This window comes from Brugia malayi, assembly GCF_000002995.4.
Source record: "Brugia malayi strain FR3 genome assembly, contig: Bm_007, whole genome shotgun sequence".
Taxonomy (NCBI): Eukaryota; Metazoa; Nematoda; class Chromadorea; order Rhabditida; family Onchocercidae; genus Brugia; species Brugia malayi.
The window spans coordinates 759337-785000 of NW_025062284.1; the positions used below are offsets into that span (position 1 = coordinate 759337).

At 19.4% G+C, this 25664-nt stretch overlaps 2 protein-coding genes across 2 annotated transcripts in view; one reads left to right on the plus strand and one right to left on the minus strand.

The window, feature by feature from the left end:
• Window positions 1-8623: 8623 nt before the first annotated feature.
• Bm981 (Uncharacterized protein) lies at window positions 8624-8758 on the minus strand (the record flags this gene model as incomplete). Its single annotated transcript, XM_043082720.1, has 1 exon — window positions 8624-8758. One exon carries the CDS (start codon window positions 8756-8758, stop codon window positions 8624-8626), a length of 135 nt encoding a protein of 44 aa, XP_042938654.1.
• Window positions 8759-9848: 1090 nt separating this feature from the next.
• Window positions 9849-25664, plus strand: part of Bm6821 (polythreonine protein, putative) — a gene marked incomplete at both ends in the record, with an annotated part of 19874 nt that continues 4058 nt past the window's right edge. The window contains 14 exons of the mRNA XM_043082721.1: window positions 9849-9869; window positions 10738-10894; window positions 12208-12333; window positions 13399-13538; window positions 13619-13732; window positions 15653-15752; window positions 16069-16173; window positions 17160-17548; window positions 18474-18644; window positions 18751-19317; window positions 19493-19522; window positions 19859-19942; window positions 20689-20863; window positions 21184-21289. Coding sequence (XP_042938655.1) covers window positions 9849-9869; window positions 10738-10894; window positions 12208-12333; window positions 13399-13538; window positions 13619-13732; window positions 15653-15752; window positions 16069-16173; window positions 17160-17548; window positions 18474-18644; window positions 18751-19317; window positions 19493-19522; window positions 19859-19942; window positions 20689-20863; window positions 21184-21289 — 2285 coding nt within the window. The remainder of the gene's footprint in view (window positions 9870-10737; window positions 10895-12207; window positions 12334-13398; window positions 13539-13618; window positions 13733-15652; window positions 15753-16068; window positions 16174-17159; window positions 17549-18473; window positions 18645-18750; window positions 19318-19492; window positions 19523-19858; window positions 19943-20688; window positions 20864-21183; window positions 21290-25664) is intronic.

The window sequence follows — 25664 nt, forward strand, 5'->3', positions numbered from 1 at the left end:
ATCACATAATAATAATTATCATATTTTATCATTTCGAGATTGATTAATTCGACGATTAATTAGTAAGAAATAATTATTTTTTCATTCTTTATCACAATCATAATAATTATCATATTTTATCATTTCGAGATTGATTAATTCGACGATTAATTAGTAAGAAATAATTATTTTTTTCATTTATTTGCTAGTGCAATTATGATAATTCCTTATCACAATAATAATATTTATCATATTTTATCATTTCGAGATTGATTAATTTGACGATTAATTAGTGAGAAATAATTATTTTATTTGTTGTAGTAATTATAATAATTCTTTATTCGTAATATTTTATTCTTTTTAATTAATTTTTATTTTAATTATTTAATTCTTAGTAATAATAATAATAATAATTATTATTATTAGCATTCATTATTCTTTCAATATTTTTGGTTGAATAAATTTTCAAATCAAATAAGCCTTAAATTAAATTTACAAATAAAAATAATAAAAAAAGTTTTGTGATAAATATTTCATTAAAAAAAAAAAGTAATAAATAAATGATTATATTACTATATAAATTGATTATATCATTTGACGAATTTTATTAATTTAATCATAGAATTTTTTAAATATTTTTAAATTAATCGCAGAATTTTTCAAAATATTTTTAAATTAATCATAAAATTTTTTAAGTATTTAATCATAGAATTTTTAAATATTTTTAATTAATCATAGAATTTTTTAAATATTTTTAAAATTAATCATAGAATTTTTAAGTATTTTAAAATTAATCATAGAATTTTTTAAATACTTTTTAAATTAATCATAGAATTTTAAATTATCATAGAATGAATATTGTAATATTTTTCATTCATTATTGATAATTTTTCCATTTAATTTACTGATAATAAATTTATTGATAATTCACTCATCAAATACTGATTATAATGAATTATAGTTTTTACAATTTAAATTTCAAATTGATAGTATTATTTCATTTTTTACTTATTTTCTATTTCAATTTACAGTTTCGAATTTTATTTCAATTATCAGTTAAAAAGTTTAATTTATAATTTTATCATTATGTTTTAATAAATTTTTTATCTGTAAATATTACAATAACTGTTAATGTTATTGTAAATATTACTAACTGTTAATGTTATTGTAAATATTACTAACTGTTAATGTCATTGTAAACATTACTAACTGTTAATGTTATCGTAAATATTACTAACTATTAATGTCATTGTAAATACTACTAACTGTTAATGTTATCGTAAATATTACTAACTATTAATGTCATTGTAAATACTACTAACTGTTAATGTCATTGTAAATATTACTAACTGTTAATGTTATTGTAAATATTACTAACTGTTAATGTTATTGTAAATATTACTAACTGTTAATGTCATTGTAAATATTACTAACTGTTAATGTTATTGTAAATATTACTAACTGTTAATGTTATCGTAAATATTACTAACTATTAATGTCATTGTAAATACTACTAACTGTTAATGTTATCGTAAATATTACTAACTATTAATGTCATTGTAAATACTACTAACTGTTAATGTTATTGTAAATATTACTAACTGTTAATGTTATTGTAAATATTACTAACTGTTAATGTCATTGTAAATATTACTAACTGTTAATGTTATTGTAAATATTACTAACTGTTAATGTCATTGTAAATATTACTAACTGTTAATGTTATTGTAAATATTACTAACTGTTAATGTTATTGTAAAATATTACTAACTGTTAATGTTATCGTAAATATTACTAACTATTAATGTCATTGTAAATATTGCTAACTGTTAATGTTATCGTAAATATTACTAACTGTTAATGTCATTGTAAATATTACTAACTGTTAATGTTATTGTAAATATTACTAACTATTAATGTCATTGTAAATACTACTAACTGTTAATGTTATCGTAAATATTACTAACTGTTAATGTCATTGTAAATATTACTAACTGTTAATGTCATTGTAAATATTACAATAACTGTTAATGTCATTGTAAATATTACTAACTGTTAATGTTATCGTAAATATTACAATAACTGTTAATGTCATTGTAAATATTACTAACTGTTAATGTGATCGTAAATATTACTAACTGTTAATGTTATTGTTTTATTTCATTCTTATTTCACTTATTTGTTTCGCTATTATTAATTAACAAAATTAATTTATAATCTTATCATTATGTTTTAATAAATTTACTATTTGTAAATATTACATAAATGTTAATATAACTTAATGTAAATGTAAATAAAAATTGTAAATAAATGCTTTAAATGTTAGAGCATAATTTTGCTGTGACATTAATATGTGAACTTTTAATATGAAAAAAATATTTAATAATTTTATAAAATAAAATTGTCACAAAATGTCACAAAAAAAAGAAAAAAAAAATTCAAACTTTTTTTTTTTTTCAACAGTTAATTTTGATTAAATTTAGTCAAAAAATTTTTTCAATTAATTATCAACAATAAACAATAAAATTCTTTGTTTTATTATTTGTTCTTTATTGTTTCTTTCTTTGTTTATTTTTATTTTTTTATTAAAATGTTTTAAAATTTAATTTACCTAAATAAATTGTCAATCAAATTTTACTTCTTTTTTTTTTTTTTCTTTTGTTTATTGTCATTTTATTTGTTTTCCTTTTTTTTTTTTTTCTTTTCATCAAAATAATAACAAATTAAAATTAATTTTAAAACACAAAGAAAAAAAAATTTTTTTTGTTCTCTTTTTTTCCTTTGTTTTTTTAAAAGAAAAATCAAAAAATACTTACAATTTAAATACAATAAATTAATCAATTTAAAATTTAAAATGAAAAAAAGATTTTTTTTTTTTTATCAAAATATCATATATATATATGATAAGAAATAATATGATTTATTATAAGTAAACAAATTACTATCTAAGAAATAATTAAATAAATAAACAAAATTAAATAATTAATATGCATAATTCATAAATCGTAAATATTTGATAATAATTGTTATATTACTTTGATAAGATGCATTTAAATATATCTTTTCAACTGATAACGATATCTGATTATCAGTATCTGGTTATCAGTAAACAAAATGTACTACTATGCATAAACCATAAATTGTACATATTTGATAATAATATTATAATGAAAAAATTTGATCTATTACTTTGATTAGATGCATTTAAATATATCTTTTCAACTGATAACGACATTTGATTATCAGTAAAGAAACTAGTGATATCTCATTATCAGTAAACAAAATGCCACAACTTTAGAAAAATTTTAAAGTATACATATTTGATAATAATTAATATATTACTTTGATAAGATGCATTTAAATATATCTTTTCAACTGATAACGATATCAAATTATCAGTACCTGATTATCAGTAAACAAAATGTACAACTATAAAAAAATTTTAAAGTATACATATTTGATAATAATTAATATATTACTTTGATAAGATGCATTTAAATATATCTTTTCAACTGATAACGATATCAAATTATCAGTACCTGATTATCAGTAAACAAAATGTACAACTATAAAAAAAATTTTAAAGTATACATATTTGATAATAATTAATATATTACTTTGATAAGATGCATTTAAATATATCTTTTCAACTGATAACGATATCTGATTATCAGTAAAGAGAGTAGTGATATCTCATTATCAGTAAACAAAATATATAATTATACATAAATCATAAAGTGTGCATATTTGATAATAAATTAAAATGAAAAAATTTGATCTATTACTTTAATTAGATGCATTTAAATATATCTTTTCAACTGATAACGATATCAAATTATCAGTACCTGATTATCAGTAAAGAGAGCAGTGATATCTCATTTATCACAAAGAGAAATTGATAAAGAGAATGAAAAGAGTTGATAGAAAGAGAAAATAAATAAAAATTGAAATTATAAACAAAAATAAAACAACTAGTTTAAACTATCAATTCAACAAAATACGTCACACAGATCATTTGGATACACCATGTAATCAATTTATAGGCCATTTGAAAACGGATTTTTTAATTTCTAATTTTTTTTTTTCATTTAAATTTAAAATTTATATTTAAAAAAAAAAAAAAAAGAACATTACTTTGAATAGAATCAAAATTGTTTTTCATTATTATTTTCCCTTCTTTCTTTTTTTTTTTTTTTTTTTTATATTATAATTAAAATTAAATACTTTCAAAAATTTTTATCACTTTAAGGTGACAAAAAAAATGCGACAGAAATATTTTATTTCTTTTGATAACAAATCTGATATTAAATTAAAAAATCATTTCTTTTTGATAATCAAATTTTTTAAATTTTATTTAAAATAAATTTGTTGATGAAACAAAAAGAAGAAAAAAAAAGTTTTTGGTAATATCATTTACAATCAAGAGTTATTATTATAATTATTACTATTATTATTATTATTTTATTATTATTACTATTATTATCATTACTATTACTATTATTATTATTACTATTATTATTATTACTTTATTATCATTACTATTGCTATTATTATTATTACTTTATTACCATTACTATTACTATTTTTATTGTTATTATTATTATTACTTTATTATCATTACTATTACTATTTTTTATTATTATTATTATTATTATTATTATTATTATTACTTATTATCATTACTATTACTATTATTATTATTATTATTATTATTATTACTATTATTACTTTATTATCATTGCTATTAATATTATTATTTTTTACTACTTTATTATCATTACTATTGCTATTATTATTATTATTATTATTACTTTATTATCATTACTATTATTATTACTATTACTTTATTATCATTACTGATTATCATTACTATTATTATTACTACTACTATTATTATTACTTTATTATCATTACTATTACTATTATTATTACTTTATGATCATTACTATTACTATTATTACTTTATTATCATCACTATTTCTATTATTATTACTACTACTATTATTATTACTATTAATGTTATTATTACTATTATTATTATTATTATTATTATTATTATTTGATATCCTAATAAAACTAAAAAGTTAAGGAAAAAAATGAAAAAATTAAAATTTTTTAGTATTTTTTTTTTTTTTAAAAGAATTTTTACGAAAAAGACAAAATTCATAATTTAAAAGAAAAAAAAAAAATTCAAAAAAGAAAAAAGAAAAATTTATTTTAAATTTCTTTATTCAATAAAATTTTTCATTTGATTACATCTTTTCATTCTTATTTCTTTTCTTTTTTTTTTTTTGTTAAAAGGAAATTTAGGTTATTTCATTTAATTTCTTTTTCATTCCAATTTTTTTTTTTAAAATCAAATTTTCAAATAATGGATGAAAACATTTTTTATTCCAATTTCTTTGTTACAATAATTTAATGTTTTATTTTAAAATAATAAAAAACACAAAAACCATTTTTGTATTTTGAATTTATCATTTCTTATTTTTTCATATAAAATTATTTAAACTTTTCATTTAGATTTATTTCAAATTTTTTTTATTTAATTAATGAAATAATTTTTTGATAGGAATTGAATTTGAATGAAAATATTTCAATAAACTAATATTTATGATCTAATTTAAATAATTATTTTTGATCTATTTAGTAGGAATAGAAATATTCAAACTATCTTATTATTTCAGATTTAAGTATGAATTAATTATTTAATTAATTAAATAATTAATCTAATTTTATTTAATTAGTTATACTTAATTTATTACTTAACAAATTAACAAATATTCCAAGAAACTAATATTTATGATCTAATTCTTGAAATATTCTATTTAGTAGGATTAGAAATATTCAAACTATCTTATTATTTCTGATGTAAATATGAATTAATTAATTAATTATTTAATTTAATTATTATTCTAACTTTATTAATTAGTTATACTTAATTAATTACTTAACAAATTAACAAATATTCCAAGAAACTAATATTTATGATCTAATTCTTGAAATATCTATTTAGTAGGATTAGAAATATTCAAACTATCTTATTATTTCTGATTTAAATATGAATTGATTAATTAATAAATTAATTAATTATTTAATTTAATTATTATTCTAACTTTAGTTATACTTAATTAATTACTTAACAAATTTTTTGGTGAAATTTATTAGTTATTTGATAGTTTAAAAATTTCCACTGCAAATTTTCTAAAAAATTGATAATTTAATAAAATTTTAGAATATAATTTTCCATAAATTAAGTATTCATTATCAAAAATTTGCAATAAAAAAAAAAAAAAAAAAAATTTTAAAAAATTAATTTCAAATTTTCTTTTCTTTGAAACTATTTGCTAAATCAAAAAAAATAAAATTATTTTCTATAAAATTAAATAAATTAATTAAAATTATAGAATTAGTCTAATTTGCATTTCATATAATAAATGAATAATTTTATTTTCAATTAATTAATTTCAACTTTTTAATCTAATCAAAATTTTTATTTTGACTTAATGCAACTTATATAAAATATGCTAATTATCATAATCAAATCATCACGTACGCCAAAAAAAAATCATCACGTACGTACGTATTTACGTCCAGCATCATATCAGTTTACATATTTTTCTTCAGATTTTCTTTTTTTTTTTTTTTTACCAAAATTAATTTTTTTTTTTTAAAAAAAAAAAATAAATCATTCATATGTAAAATAAAAATTTATTTATTATTATTTTTTTTAAATTATTAACTGAAAATATAATTAATTTTAAACGAATTTAATTATTCCGATAATTTATTCAATTCTTTTTTTTTATTATTTTAATTAAAAAAAATTTTGTTTCTATTTGCTGAAACAATAATTCAGGCAAATTTGTTAATATTAATGAGATTTAAATTCAGGTTTTTTCTTTTTTTTTTTCTTTCAAAAAAAAAAGAAAAGAAAAATTTTGAAAATATTTAACAAAGAGTTTTCTTTTTCTATTTTTTTTTTTTTAATCAATTATTTTTCATCAATTAGCTTTCCTTTTTTTTTTTTTTTTTTTGACCATTAATTAAACTTTAATTTTTGTTCATCAAAAAATTTGAAGAAAAAAAAAAAAAAAACAAGTAAATTTACAATGATTATAGTTGTTGAAGATGAATGAAATGAAAAATTTTAACTAATTTAATTTTTTAATTTAATTTATTTTTTACTACGATTTTTCGATTCTTTCCATATTGATTTTACATAAATTTACAAAAAAAAAAGAGAAAAAAAAACGCACGTAACACGTACACGTTTAAACTAAATTCAAATTAAATAATTTTAATAATTTTTATTTTGATTAAATTTAAATTATATAATTTTAAATTAAATTTCGATTCTATCCATATTAATTTCACTTTAGTTCACAAAAAAAAAAAAAACGTACATGACACGTACACGTTTGAATTAACTTACGGACACACTTTAATTATACACTTTCACGTATATTTATACGTATATACGCTTAAATATCTACATGTATACGTGTATACGTAGACGGATACGTGTACGTTGGTTACATCCAGAACAATTCATTGATTCTCCGATTCTTTCCATATTGATTTCACGTAAATTTACAAAAAAAAACGTACATAACATGTACACGTTTAAATTAACTTACGGATAAATTAAATTGAATTAAATAATTTTAAATTAAATTCCGATTCCATCCATATTTATTTCACTTAAATTTACAAAAAAAAAAAAAAAAAAAAAAAAAAACGTATATAACACGTACACGTTTAAATTAAATTGCGGACATGCTTTAATTATACACTTTCACGTATATTTATACGTATATACGCTTAAATATCTACATGTATACGTGTATACGTAGACGGATACGTGTACGTCGGTTACATTCAAAATAATTCATTTAATTAGAGAAATTATTTTTTTTTTTTCTCTCTTTCTTTTTCTTTTTATTAAATCAGCCATTTGTGAAAATGAAAAGAAGAACGAAATTGTCAACTTGTTTGTCACCAAAATTTTTTTATTGTCACTTTATCATTTCCTATTGTTTAAACTTATACACCAACTGTTTACTTCATTAATTATTTCATTTTTGTTTTTGGTTATTTAATTATTAAATTTAGGTTATTTCTAAATTATTATTATTTTTTTTTTATTCATTTAATAATTTTTGTCATTTTATTGATAATTAAATTCATACTAATTAATGTTTATTTAATTTAATCATATTCCAACATTATCATTGTTACACTATCATTATCATTTTTATCATTTATTGATTAATTTATTATCATTTATTGATTATCTATTGATCAAATTATTCTTTTTTATTTAATTTAATCAAATTCCAACATTATCATTGTTACACTATCATTATCATTTTTATCATTTATTGATTAATTTATTATCATTTATTGATTATTTATTCATCAAATTATTATTTTTTATTTAATTTAATCATTTCAACATTCTCATTGTTACACTATCATTATCATTTTTATCATTTATTGATTAATTTATTATCATTTATCGATTATTTATTCATCAAATTATTCTTTCTTTTTTTTTTTCTTTTTCAATAATAATTTTCATTTATCATATTTATTTATCAATTTATGCAAATTTTTTTTCATATCTTTTCATTTCCTGTCATCTTCACTCACATCTATTTCCCGTATTTGCTGTCCACTTTGTCAAATTTTTGTGTCCCCTCTCTCCTTTTTCTCCCTCTCCCTCCCTCCCTCTCTCTCTCTCTCTCTGAGAGATACAGATGTAGCACAACGTATTCATTTATTACATTTTATGTAAATTTTTTTCATATCTTTTCATTTCCTGTCATCTTCACTCACATCTATTTCCCGTATTTGCTGTCCACTTTGTCAAATTTTTGTGTCCCCTCTCTCCTTTTTCTCCCTCTCCCTCTCTCCCTCTCTCTCTCTCTCTCTCTGAGAGATACAGATGTAGCACAACGTATTCATTTATTACATTTTATGTAAATTTTTTTCATATCTTTTCATTTCCTGTCATCTTCACTCACATCTATTTCCCGTATTTGCTGTCCACTTTGTCAAATTTTTGTGTCCCCTCTCTCCTTTTTCTCCCTCTCCCTCCCTCCCTCTCTCTCTCTCTCTCTCTGAGAGAAACAGGTTTTATTTTTGAAGATGAATGGAAATGATTTTATGTCCACATTATCATCATTATCAAGAGCTATAAAAATATTTTCAATGGACATTGATAAGTCCTGTTTCTCTACATTTTACTTTAATTAAATTATCTCTACTATAATTAATTCATTTATCTTATCAGTTCCATTGTTTAATCTATTATCAATTGATAATTGTTATCACCAAACAAATGATAATTATTATTCAATTATATGCTTAATTCATTTAACATTTATCATTTTAATTTAAACTATTTTAAAAAAAAAAAAAAAAATTTTTTTTTTTCATTTCAATTCTTTATTTTAATTTTACAAATTAAAAAAGAAAAAAAAAAAGATTTAAAAAATTTTTTAAATTTTAAAAATAAATATTTTAAATAATATGAGAAAAGAATTTTGTTAATTGTAATATAAATTTGTAAAAATAATTATTGGTAATATTAAAAAAAAAAATTAATTTGTTTTTTTAATAATTGAATTATAAATAAATATTAAATATATTTGTGCTTAATTCTTTGTAATTTAAATGTGACAATTTTTTTTTTTCTTTTTTCTTATTTATATTTATTTATTTATATAATTTTTTTTTTTTAAATTTAATTTTTTAAAAAGTTTTTAAAAAAATTTTTTTTTTCATTTTTTTTTTTTTTTTTTTTTTTTTAGGTAATGAATCTTTATTCATTATACTTATTTACAATACTATTTGCAACAGTATGTATGCTATGCAATTCACAAAAAGTAAGAGTTTTTATTTTAATTTTTTTTAATTAATTAATTAATTTTTTTTTGTTAAAAAAAAAAAACTTTAATGTATAATTTAGTAAATTTATTAAAACATTTAAATTAATAATTTAAGTATTGAATTTATTGTGATATTTAAGTATTCAATTTATTGTTGAATTATTAATTTAAATGTTTTAATTTTAATTTATTCTAATAGTATGAATTTAAGTATTGAATTTATTGTGATATTTAAGTATTCAATTTATTGTTGAATTATTAATTTAAATGTTTTAATTTTAATTTATTCTAATAGTATGAATTTAAGTATTGAATTTATTGTGATATTTAAGTATTCAATTTATTGCTGATAGTATGATAGAGATTATTAATTTAAATGTTTTAATTTTAATTTATTCTAATAGTATGAATTTAAGTATTGAATTTATTGTGATATTTAAGTATTCAATTTATTGTTGATAGTATGATAGAGATTATTAATTTAAATGTTTTAATTTTAATTTATTCTAATAGTATGAATTTAAGTATTGAATTTATTGTGATATTTAAGTATTCAATTTATTGTTGATAGTATGATAGAGATTATTAATTTAAATGTTTTAATTTTAATTTATTCTAATAGTATGAATTTAAGTATTGAATTTATTGTGATATTTAAGTATTCAATTTATTGTTGATAGTATGATAGAGAATAATTTTTTTAATAATAATTTAATGAATTTACTTTTTTTTTTGAAAAGTTTTGAAAAGATTTAAAATTTTTTTTAACAATGAATGAAAGAAAAAAAAATAAATAAATGAAAAATAAATTACAAATTTATTTATTTTATTTTATTTTTTTTTTTTTTATATTCTCATTTTACAGTTACCCGGATTACGAGATATCACTACGTTTGCTAAAATATTTTACCCGCAACATACATCACATTTTTTACCCAAATTACCATTTGTTACAATTCCCAAAAGAACGAAACTTTATGGCTTACCACCGTTACCCGGTCATTCCACTGGTAAATCTACCGGTAAATCTCTTTTATAGCTTTATGATAATAAAATTCCACTGGTAAATCTCTTTTATGATTTTATGATAACAAGATTCCACCGGTAAATCTCTTATATTTTTATGATAAGAAAATTCCATTGGTAAATCTCGTTTATGTTTTTATGATAACAAAATCCCACCGGTAAATCTACCGGTAAATCTCTTTTATAATTTTATGATAACAAGATTCCACCAGTAAATCTCCTATAATTTTATGATAATAAAATTCCACTGGTAAATCTACCGGTAGATCTTGTTTATAATTTTATGATAACAAAATTCCACCGGTAAATCTCTTATAATTTTATGATAACAAGATTCTACCGGTAAATCTCTTATAATTTTATGATAATAAAATTCTACCGGTAAATCTACCGGTAAATCTTGTTTATAATTTTATGATAACAAAATTCCACCGGTAAATATCTTATAATTTTATGATAACAAAATTCCACCGGTAAATCTCTTATAATTTTATGATAACAAAATTCCACCGGTAAATCTACCGGTAAATCTCTTTTATAATTATATGATAACAAAATTCCACCGGTAAATCTACCGGTAAATCTCTTTTATATTTTTATCAAATAAAATTCCACCGGTAAATCTCTTATTCCTTTATCATAATAAAGTTTTTTTTTTTTTTTTCTTCATAAATAAAAAAAAATAGAAATTGAAAGAAAAATAATTTCGAATCAAATAAATTAGTATATTAAATTTTTGCAAAAACTAAATAAAAGATAGTAAACAAATAAATAAATAAATAAATAAACAAATAAATAAACAGCTAAATTGTTGTTTTAAAGCTTAAGGTCCCTCGGTAATGGAATATTTCATTTTTTTTTTTTGAATAAAAATAAAATCAAATTAGAATTTGACACAATTCATCAACATTTTAAACTAAAAATAATGTAAAATGATAATTTTGCAAAAAAAAAAAAAATAATCTAAGAAAAATAAAAAAAAAAAAAAAAAAAACTAAGTTTAAAATAATTTAAAATAGTATTTAGATTATTCAAATTATACTTTGAATAAATAATTAAATAAAATTTCATTCGAAAAAAGAGTTTTTTTTTTTTATGAAATATTACTAATTAAAGTTGCACTTTTTTTTTTTTTTTTTTTTAGAAAAGTAAACTGAATTTTAAAAAAATGTAAAATAAGTTTAATTTAATTAATTACTTTTTCTATGTGAATAAACAAATTTCAATTTTAATTAGTCAATTTTTAAATATTATTAAATTTGTATGTAATTAGCAATGCTTTTTTTTTTTTTTTTTTTTTAAATTTTAGATATGGAAGAAGAAATTACAACCGAATCATCAATTGCACCAAATCGTACCACAATTGCACCTCTGTTAAGGTTATTTACCTTACCATTGATTAAATTGCCACCACCACCAAATATTGATACCTATGGTTGGTTCTTACGCTTTTAAAATTATATAATTTTGAATAGATTTTTTAAAAAAAAAAGTTAATAAATAAGTTTAAATTCGAGAATTTCGAATAGATTCTATTAAAAAAGGTTAACAAATAAGTTTAACTCCGATAACTTTAAATAGATTTAAATAAAAAAAGTTAACGAATAAGTTTGAATTCGAGAATTTTAAATAGATTTTATAAAAAAAGGCTAATAAATAAGTTTAAATTCGAGAATTTGGAATAGATTTTATAAAAAAAGGCTAATAAATAAGTTTAAATTCGAGAATTTCGAATAGATTCTATTAAAAAAGGCTAATAAATAAGTTTAACTCCGATAAATTTAAATAGATTTAAAAAAAAAAGTTAACAAATAAGTTTAAATTCGAGAATTTAGGATAGATTTTATGAAAAAAGGCTAATGAATAAGTTTAAATTCGATAAATTTAAATAGATTTAAAAAAAAAAGTTAACAAATAAGTTTAAATTCGAGAATTTTGGATAGATTTTATGAAAAAAGGCTAATGAATAAGTTTAAATTCGATAACATTAAATAATTTTAAAACAAAAAAAGCTAATAAATAAGTTTAAATTCAAAAAAGTTTGAACATATTCAAAATAAAAAAAAAAAAAAAAAAAACTAATAAATAAATTAAAATTCGATAACTTTAAATAGATTTTTTTTTTAAAAAAAAAACGTTAATGATTAAGTTTACATTTGATAATTTTTTTTTTTTTTTAAATTTTTTAAAATAAATTTATATTTGCTAATTTAAATTTCAACAACATTGTCAAAAAAAAAAAAAAAAAGTGTTAATCATTAAAAATATTTAATAAATTACAATTGAAAAATTTTAAATTTAAAAATAATTTAAATTTCAACAAAATCGTCAAAAAAAAAAAATCGAGAAATTTAAAATTTAAAAAAAAAATAATTTTGTAATTGTAGGAGGAGAAAAAAAAGGAGCATTATTGTTAAATTAAAACTTGTAAATTTTTTTTTCAAAATTAAAATTTTTTTTTTATTTTTTGAAAAAATAAAAATTTTAATTTTTTAAAAAGGTATCAATACAATACCGGAATTACCACCACAACATGAATCAATCTATGAAGGAATGTTTGCACCGGATGGTAGTCTAATCAGGAAGAATGCGACAATAAAAGAAATTAAAAATACAAAATTTCAAACTGAAACAAATCAAGTAAAAAAGTTTTTTTCTTTTTTTAAAAGAAAAAAAAAAAATATGTAAATTTATAATAATTTCTAATTTATTATTTATAGATTTATGAAGAAGATCGATTGAATCGAAATGATGGAAATTCACGTGAAACACGCGGAACACGTATACGTGCTGCTGATGGTCCAATTACTTATGATGATTATGATTTTTATCCGGTATGTTTTAATGTTTGTTTCATTCATTTTAATAAATTCAAAATTTTTTTTTTAAAAAATAATTAATAAAATTAAAAAATAAAAAATTTAAAAAAAAAAAAAAAAAATTGAAATTTTTAAAAAATAGATAAGAAAATGAAAACAAATAAGTTTAAAAAAAAAAAAAAATAGCTAATATTACTAGCATTTATCTGTTACTTAATTATTAAATATAGCAGTGATAAGTGTTATCAGTTACTGTTTGTATATGTTAACGCTTATCACTCTACATTTACGAGTGATAACGTTTGCGTATAGAAGTAATTGTATGTCTTATTAACACTGATTAGTGATTATTTTTCTTATCATATAACAACAATAATGGACACATTAATCTGATAACAATACATTATCATTTCTGATAACAATACATTATCACTTCTGATAACAACACATTATCATTTCTGATAGCAATACACTATCATTTTTATGATTTAAGCAACAATTAATGCATTAATTCATTTCCATTTCTGATAACAACATATTATCATTTCTGATAATAGCGCAATTATCATTTCTGATAACAATACATTATCATTTCTGATAACAATACACTATCATTTTTGTTAACAATACATTATCACTTCTGATAACGATACATTATCATTTCTGATAGCAATACACTATCATTTTTATGATTTAATCAACAATTAATGCATTGATTCATTTCCATTTCTGATAATAGCGCAATTATCATTTCTGATAACAATACATTATCATTTCTGATAACAATACATTATCACTTCTGATAACAACACATTATCATTTTTGATAACAATACATTATCACTTCTGATAACAATACATTATCATTTCTGATAGCAATACACTATCATTTTTGTGATTTAATCAGTAATTTTTGTGATTTAATCAGTCAATGATTCATTTCCATTTCTGATAACAACATATTATCATTTCTGATAATAGTACATTATCATTTCTGATAATAATACATTATCGCTTCTGATAACAATACATTATCATTTCTGATAGCAATACACTATCATTTTTGTGATTTAATCAGTAATTAATTCAATGATTCATTTCCATTTCTGATAATAGCGCAATTATCATTTCTGATAACAATACATTATCATTTCTGATAACAATACATTATCACTTCTGATAACAACACATTATCATTTTTGATAACAATACATTATCACTTCTGATAACAATACATTATCATTTCTGATAGCAATACACTATCATTTTTGTGATTTAATCAGTAATTTTTGTGATTTAATCAGTCAATGATTCATTTCCATTTCTGATAACAACATATTATCATTTCTGATAATAGTACATTATCATTTCTGATAATAATACATTATCGCTTCTGATAACAATCAATTATCACTTTTGAATATTCTAATGATAACAAAAGTATAACAGAAGCAGTTATGCTTATCAATTTTTTATCATACAGTTAATCACATATGATAATGAATCACAAACAAATATTTGCTTACAATTACAGCAACTATTTCTTGCATGTTAAAGTAAAGTAAAGTAAAATAGAGTAAAGTAATAATATATTGGCGCAAATTGCATTGCTACATTTGATTAGTAAAATGCGCAGCTAGCATAATTTCTACTTTTCATTTCAAATTTTTGAACTTAAAAAGAAACAAATATAATTTCAGGATGAGAAACAAACAAACATTCATGAAGAAAATATGATTGCAACTAATTTCTTACGTAAACAAAATAAAAACAATGCAAAATTATTATCAACTAAATCTATTAATTATAATAAAGTAATATTTTAAAAAAATTTTTTTTTTTAAATCTTTTTTTTAAATCCTTTTTTTTTTGTAAATTTTTTTTAGTAAATAAGAGTAAATATTAATAAATTTTATTTAATTTATTTATTTTAAAGATAATAACCTCATCAGAATCAGAAATATCTTCATTTAATGATACAACAACAACAACAACAACAACAACAACAACAACAACAACAATTACTACTACCAAAGGTATATTAAATTACAATTATTAAATTAATAAATTAAATTTGTAATTTTTTTTTTTCATTTACCTTTTATTGAGTTAAATAAATAATTTTGCTATTTTCAATTATAATATGCAATTATTAATTTTTATTTCAATTATTTATTTATTTATTTATTTTTTTTTTTTGTTGTTTGCAATATTTTTACCAAATATTTTGTTGCTGCTAATTAAATATTTCATCTTATAATTTCTCAATTATTTATTTCTATGTGTCAAATATTATTTCTTCTTTTTTTTTTTTAAATTTTCACTTAGAAAAAAAAAAATTTGAAATTTTAGAAACAATAGAATTGAATCCAAATGTAAAATCATCAACACTCACTCGATTGCAAGTTTTAATTTCTGGTGAAAATGATAGATTTGCAAAAAAAAATTTCAATTTTGGTAAAATTTTTTTTCTTTTTTTTTTTTTTTTTTTAAATCTATCTTATTCTATTATTTTCATAATTTATGAAGCAATTAAATTGTTAAATAATTCAAAAATGATAAAAAATAATTTTTTTTTTTTTGTGAAATAGAAAATAAATGATATTTAAATATAATATTACGATCATATCAGAATTTAATTAATTAATTAATTATACTTAAATTACAGCTGATGTAAATGATATTCACATATAACAATACGATTATATCAGAACCTAATTAATTAATTAATTATACTTAAATTGCGGATAATATAAATGATAATTGTATATAAGAGTACAATCATATCAGAATTTAATTAATTAATTATACCTAAATTACGGATGATGTAAATGATATTCACATATAACAATACGATTATATCAGAACCTAATTAATTAATTAATTATACCTAAATTACGGATGATGTAAATGATATTTATGTATAACAGTACGATCATATCAGAACTTAATTAATTAATTAACTACAGTACGATCATATCAGAATTTAATTAATTAATTAATTACACCTAAATTACGGATGATATAAATGATATTTATATATAAGAGCACGAACATATCAGAATTTAATTAATTAATTAATTACATCTAAATTACGGATGATATAAATGATATTTATATATAAGAGCACGAACATATCAGAATTTAATTAATTAATTAATTACACCTAAATTACAGATGATGTAAATGATATTTATATATAAGAGCACGAACATATCAGAATTTAATTAATTAATTAATTACATCTAAATTACGGATGATATAAATGATATTTATATACAATAGTACGATCATATCAGAATTTAATTAATTAATTAATTATACCTAAATTACGAATGATATAAATGATATTTATATACAATAGTACGATCATATCAGAATTTAATTAATTAATTAATTAATTACATCTAAATTACGGATGTTGTAAATTATTTTAATTGTAGTATCTGATGCATACAGAGAAAAACCGCACAGAATTTTTCCGCGATCAGATCATTCACCGGTACAGGTGATTCCGGTACGAGTAACGGAGCATAAATCTGACAATGAAAGTGCTCTCCAGTTATCAGAATGGCAACGATATGAAAATGGAAGTTTAGATCGAACTACAATTAAGCCAAATATTCGTGTCATCCTTCGTGATGGTCAAATTGAGCGCAATAAAATTGTCACATCAACTGTCACCAAATCTAAATCAGTACCACATGCTAATTCTTTGCCAAAGAAAAGAGATGAATTTGAATTACAGCAGTATGATACTGAAGTAAATTATCCTAAATTATCACAAAAATTAACATCAAAGAATTCAATTCCTGAAAAATTTCACGAAAAGGTATTTTTTTTTTTTTTTTTTTTCTAGACAAATAAATAAATTGAATAGTGTCACCATTTGTCACCAAATCTAATTCTAGACGAGTAGATTATAATAAATAATTATTCTTCAAATCTAATGAAATAGAATTAATTATTATTAATCATTAATGCATTTCTGATAGTTTACAATTATATATATATATTTTTTTTACACAAATAAATAAATCGAATAGTGTCACCATTTGTCACTAAATCTAGTGTCACCATTTGTCACCAAATCTAATTCTAGACGAGTAGATTATAATAAATAATTTTCTTCAAATCTAATGAAATAGAATTAATTATTATTAATCATTAATGCATTTCTGATAGTTTACAATTATATATATATATTTTTTTTTACACAAATAAACAAAAATCGAATAGTGTCACCATTTGTCACTAAATCTAGTGTCACCATTTGTCACCAAATCTAATTCTAGACGAGTAGATTATAATAAATAATTATTCTTCATTATTAATCATTAATGAATTTCTGATAGTTTATATATATATATATATTTTAATAAATAAATCGAATAGTGTCATCATTTGTCACTAAATCTAGTGTCACATTTTTTTTTTTTTTTTTTTTTTTTTATTAATTATTATTATCATTATTTCTGATAGTTTATATATATATATATATTTTTTACACAAATAAATAAATCGAATAGTGTCACCATTTGTCATTTTTCAATTTTTTTTTTTTTTTTTTTTTTTTTTTTTTTTTTTTTTTTTTTTTTTTTTTTTTTTTTTTTTTTTTTTATTTAGTGTCACCATTTGTCACCAAATCTAATTCTAGACGAATAGATTATAATAAATAATTATTCTTCAAATCTGATGAAATATAATCAATTATTATTATTATTCATTAATGCATTTCTAATAGTTTACAATTATAGCAGCAGCAGCAGCGACAACAACAACAACAACAACAACAACAACAACAACAACAACAACAACAGCAACAACAACAACAACAACAACAACAACAACAGCAACAACAACAACAACAACAGCAACAACAACAACAACAACAACAACAACAACAATTTGAGCAACCGACTTTCTTAGTTAGTTTTGAAAGATAATTAATTTAAATTCCTACCATTACCAATCAATTTATAGCAAATAAACTAGCTATATGTCATTGTTCAATTTTGTCATCTTTTTTTCTAGAATAGTCCAAATGCGCATGCACAACCCGCGGTGCAAAATATTTTGGTAACCCCGGCAAAACAATATTATAAACAAAATGATCAACGTGAACGACAATCTCTCCAATATCAATTTGATCAACAATCTTCCCAATATTTGCCCAAAGTCCAACAACAATCACTCCGATATCGACCTCAACAGCATCAGCAACCTACCCAATATCAACCTCAGCAACCCAGCCAATATCAACCTCAGCAACCCAGCCAATATCAACCTCAGCAACCTACCCAATATCAACCTCAACAACCTACCCAATATCAACCTCAGCAACCTACCCAATATCAACCTCAACAACCCAGCCAATATCAACCTCAACAACCCAGCCAATATCAGCCTCAACAACCCGTCCAATATCAGCTTCAACAACAACCTATCCAATATCAGCTTCAACAACAACCCATCCAATATCAACCTCAACAACAATCTCCTCAGTATCAACCTCAACAACCGTATCCGGTGCGTGATCCTGAAGATGAAGCATATCTTCGAGAAGTGGAAGAATACGATCATTTTTGGGAAAATGAACATGTTAGTTTATATAAAATATTGATTTCATTAATTTTAAATAAATCATCATAATAAGTATAAATAAATGAAAACGAGTAACAAATTTCATTTTTTTACAATATTTCCATTTTTTTCTTAAAAAAAAAAAATAAAAGAAAAATAAATTTTAAGTTTTATAGTTTATTTCTAATTTCAGGCTCGAACTGCATCATATTATCAATTACAGGTTTTTATTACAAATCAATAATTAATTACCTAAAATGTACTATATAACTATGTATCATTTTTTTTTTTTTTAACTGACATTTGATTAATTAATTTTTTTCAGTATTTAAATTAATGATTAAAAGAGTAAATTGTTGAAAAAAAAAAAAATAAGCCTATCCAAGCATTAATTATAATAATGCTTGATAATTTTTAAATCTTAACTACTTTTATAATAATTACTCTTTCTTTGTATTGTTTATAACCAATACAATTAATAATTCTAAATTTTAGCTTTAAATAATAAATCATTTTTCATAATTGTTTTTTCTCAATTAAATTTGAAATTTTCACTCAGGCAAAAGTAACAATATCACCAAATTATCAACCTATTCATTTGCAACAACAACAACAACAACAACAACAGCCACAACATCCACTGGTATTTTAATTGCTTTATAAAGTTTATTTAAATTTAAATTTCAAAAATTTCAATTAAGGCAAATATAAATTTATTGTCTCATACAATTCGATATTTAATTATATTTGGTTTTGACAAATTTTGAATGGAAAAATAATATTTCTATCAAACATAAAGTTTTAAAAATAAAATTTCTCATTCTTATTTTTTAAAGAAATTTTATCAGAAATAACCGTTACACATAATATTTCTAATAGAACAAACAAATGGATTTTAATAATATGAACTCTTATTTGATGCAAATTATTTGATTTTTTGATAAATAATTTTTCTACTAATAAGCTGAAAGAAAAGATTCTTATTTGACATTAACCAATGCTAAAATATTCTAAAAATTCCAATTTTTTATTTATTTGTTTAATTTCAATTTTATTTATTTGTTTATTTCATTCATTTTTTTTCCTATGTGTTTACTACAAAATCTGCTAAAAAGTTGTAAACAGATTATAAATTTAAAAAAATGGAATTTTTTATACGATTTTCAAGTAATTACGTTTGTTTTTAACTGATTTATTGTTTGCATGGCAATACTAACAATTGAGTGAAATAAAATTGAAGGACAAAAAAAAAAGAAAAAAAAAAATTATTTTGTAAATTTTACAAAAAAAATTTTACAAAAAGTGATTTTTACAAAAAGATTAATTTTATAATTTAAAATTTCTATTTCTTCATTTAAAAAATTAAATTTAAATAAAAGTTAATTACAGATACAATATCAACAAACTGTCCCTTATCATTCTGCTCGTGCACCAACGCCATTTATTACTAGAAATTCTGAACAATCAATGTATCAACCAATACAGAAACAACAACAACAACAACAACAACAGCAGCAACAACAACAACAATGGCAACAACAACTTTTAAAACCGCACAATTCAGGTTTAGAATTTAATTTGTTATTATTTTTTATATTTATATCAATTATAAAAATACGAATGAAGAAGGAATAAATATATTAAATGTTTTTTTTTTCAATCGAGTATTTTAAAAATATGTAAGAAAATTTTTGAATGAGATGCATTTAAATTTTATAATTATTCTAAATTAAATAATAATCAATCTAAAGAGAAGCAAGAGAGAGAGAGGGATAGAGAAAAGGGAGAAAAAGAAGAGAAAAAGGGAAAAGAGTGAAAAATCATGAGAAAAAAAAAATAAATAAATAAAATGATTATTTAGTTTAATTTTTAATTTATTATTAGGTATTCAATCAGAAACCTCAAATTCAATAAAATCATCGAATCCGCTTCTTATCGATCTTGATACATTATCGAAAAATTTATTTGGTAGCCTTTTTAACAACCAAAGGTATACTTTGCTTTACTTTCATTTCCTGTCATGATTTTTGATCAACGACAAATTTCATTTTTTTTAATATTAATTACAAGAATTTTTTTTTTTAAAAAGATAAACTTAATTATAATCAAAAATATAAACTGAAAAAAATATATGTAAATCAAGCATTTCAAATATAAATTAAGCCAATGATAGTAGTGTTTCGAATTTTATAACTTCTTTTTAAGCTGACTGATACTGGAAGTTACTTTATTTGGTAAAACCAACTAATCAGTAACCATTAGTCAATAACTGATTTAAATATATAAACAATAAAATTCTATAGATGTAAGAATTGTAAATATAAAAAAAAAAGCAAAATCGTATAAATAAATAATTTTGAAAAGAATCTAAATTATTTTCGAAATTATTTTTACAGGAATTGAAACGAAATAACCAATCGATAGTTGTTGGTTTATTATTAAGCTTTACTGATGTTTTATTTTGCGCTATGGTGGAATAAAAAATAATTCGATGATTACTATATAATTATTATTGTTTTGAAATTAGATTTTAAATGTTAATTTGAGAATTTTTAGAAATGATACACTTTTGGTTTTCAATGTTTTATGTACATTAATTAATAGGTTATGTGCTTAAATTTTGTTTTAATTACTTTTAGAATTATATAATTTAAAAATGAAAAAAAAAAAAAAAAAAAAAAAAAACGATAACTGAAGAAATGCCTTCTGGCATCGATTGTTATTTGATAATTCCGATGAATTTATTTGCAATTAAAATTTTTATTTTAATTCGGTCTAATTCACTGTATGCACTTGACAATAGTGACACTAAGTAAACATATTTAGAAATTTGCTAAAAATAACATTTAAAATTTTTTTTTAAAAAGGCAATTAAAATTTAATCTTATTAAATCATTTAAAATTTTTTCTTTTTTTATCTAAATATAAAAAAAAAGAACAAATATTTGATTAACTAAAAAAATTGAATTACTTTTTGAAATATAATAATCACCTTTTTTTTTTTTTTTGCTAATAAAAATTCGGGAAAATGATTGAAAATATTTGCAAAATATTTAGCAGATAATATCTATTTCAAAAGAAAAAATATTTGAAATTGTAAAGATCAGTGGTGTTTTTTTTATTTCTTTCAATATTTTATTAATTTAATAGATTAATTTAAAAAAAAAAAAAAGGAGCGATAGCTTGATTTGTTGAAAATTGTTTATCATTAAATTTTTTTTTTTTTTTGCTTCATTTAAACGATATGCTAATTATTAGTTTCTTTTTGAAAAAAAAAAAAATTTTTTTTGTAACAAAAAAAGAAAAGTAAGAAAAGAATGAAAATATTAAAAAATTTATTTTGTATCATTAAAAATGATAATTTGAAGAAGAAAATTGCACATTTCTTTAGAATTTTTTTTTTTTGAAATTTATTTTATTTTGCTTAAAAAATGTAATTAAATTTTTCGCTTGAATAACTTAAATTTTGATTTTTAATTTTAAAAATTAGTTTTTTTTTTTTTGTAATACTTACACTTAAGTATTATTTATATCATTATACTTTTATATAGGATTTATTTTAATTTTTTTTTTTTTTTTTTTTTAAATTTTAATATAAAAAGCAAAGAGGTTGAAAATGAAAAGAAATTATTTTCTTATTTTTCTTTTCTTGCTAATATATTAACAAATATAATTGAATTTACAATGAAAATATCATTTTTTTTAAATCATATTGAATGACAATTTGCGCCACCGAAAATGTAACTACCAAATTTATTTATTATAATTATCTATTTATTTTTTTTAGTTTTTTATGAAAAAATGCGAATTTTATCTATCATTTATTTTATAAATCGAAAGAGAAATATTTTCCAGAAATATTTGTTAAATAAAAATAATTATTAAATAAATATAATATGGAATTGTTTAAGAAATTTTTTGTCAATCATTAACAAATTTTATTTTTTAGTTTTATGAAAAATGCGAATTTTATCTATCATTTATTTTATAAATCGAAAGAGAAATATTTTCCAGAAATATTTGTTAAATAAAAAATAATTATTAAATAAATATAATATGGAATTGTTTTAAGAAATTTTTTGTCAAATCATTTAAACGAAATTTAATTCTTTTAATTTAAAATTGTTTGAAAAAGAAAAGTGTTTACGTACAGAGAGAATTCATATTAGCAATGTATTTTCTCTGTTGTAATGGAAATTAGAATAAATAAGTTTTTTTTTTTTTTGAAATTAATTTTAATTTTATGCAAAAAATTTGTTTCCTAAATTTTGCATATTTTTTATATAATATGTAAACAGCTGGAAAAAAAAATATTTTAAATCATTTTTCAATAAACATTTGAGTAAGGTGGACGGTTAAATTGTGCGCTCTTTGATAAGTTTAATTTTAAAATTTTAAAAATTTGTATTTTTAAAGTATTTTTAAAAATATGTGAATTTTATACGAATGAAATGGTCATTTTTGGTTGAACTGAAATTTTACTTTGAAATTGTAGAAACAATAATATTCAATTTATTAAAGTTAAAAAAAAAAAAATTTATTCGATCATTTTCAAACTTCAACAATTACAATTTTGAAAAGTTCCAAACTAGGGGATTTTTCTAATTAAAGCATCTTTTTTATTTATTATTAAAAAATTTGCAATGAATTTCGAATATATGATTAAATAACTTTTATAGATGATTACAAATAATTTCACTTAAGTTTTATAAAAAAAAAATAGATGATAAGGTTTCATAAAAAAAAAAAAAAAATCAAATAATTTTATAATTTCACTTAGGTTTTACAAAAAAAAAAAAAAAAAAAAAAGAAATGGTAACAAATAATTTTATAATTTCACTTAGGTTTTATAAAAAAAAAAAATCACAAATAATTTTATAATTTCAATTTAGGTTTTATAAAAAATAAAAAAAAAATAGATGACAACAAGTAATTTTATAATTTCACTTAGGTTTCATAAAATAAGTTTTATTTATCATAAAATTCTTTTCCCTAAGTAATATAAAACAATCATTAATTCCATTCATTCTGCTCGTAAAATTATTCAAACCATCCAATCAAAGTATCAAAAGTCATATAATTGCCATACCATTCGTTTCCATCTTTTATTATTACTATTCGTCATTTGTTAGCTTTCATTGATGTATTTCTTCACCAAATAAAAACAATCCATTAAACAATGATCGATAATCGTTAAAGGTCATCGTTAAGGTCATAAATGGCTGGAAATTTTGATACAGAAGCTTTAGTACTTATAGTACTCACCTATATAACTCTGATCATTATTCTTTTACGCCTTGCACTTGCACTTTGTCAATTTACGATCAAAAAGGAAATTGAGCGAGCTAAGCAGATTGTATGTTGCAATTAATTATTATTAATAATTCAAATTTTATTCAAAAATTATAAATTACAAAAAAAAAAAAAAAAAAAAAAAAAAAAACTGATATATCTTAGTAATTCTTCAGAAAATGATATTTCTTTTTTTTTAAAGTAATACTAAGGGAAACAGAAATCGATAAATAGGAACTTAAGTAAACAAAAATAAACAAAAATCATTTAAAATTTTGAGTTACAATAAAAAAAAAAAATTTGCTTACTTAATAATATTACAATTCGGCAAATTTTACATTAATTTTTTCTAGGTTATTTTCAGTTTAAAAGTAAAAAAAAATGTAAATTAGTTCGGATTTAAATAAATAAATATCGATTAGTGAAAAAAAAAATTTTTAGATATTTAATTCATTTCTTATTAATTTTATTGCTTAATATTTACTAAAATGATAATTTTGATTTATTTGAAATAAACTGTTTGAGTAGTAAAATTTAGTCATTTTTAATAATTTTTATTTAGATATTTTCATTCATGCATTTTTGAAACAATTTTAGAAAAATACATTAATCAATTTAAATATTTAAATAAAATTACTGAAATTTGAAATGATCAAAATTTATAAAAAATTTTTCATCTAAAATTTGGTGTATTTTAGAGGGAACAATCTTTATCGCTTCAAAAAGTAGCAGTTATAGATGCTAATAATGAAAACAAACAAAATTCAAATGGAAATCATTTATCATCATTTAATTGCAAAAATAAATATCATGATAAGCCAATAAAGTAAGTCAGATGATTAATTATGATTAAATTATGAAAAATGATAACAAAAATATCATGATAAGCTAATAAAGTAAGTCAGATGATTAATTATGATTAAATTATGAAAAATGATAACAAAAATATCATGATAAGCTAATAAAGTAAGTCAGATGATTAATTATGATTAAATTATGAAAAATGATAACAAAAATATCATGATAAGCCAATAAAGTAAGTCAGATGATTAATTATGATTAAATTATGAAAA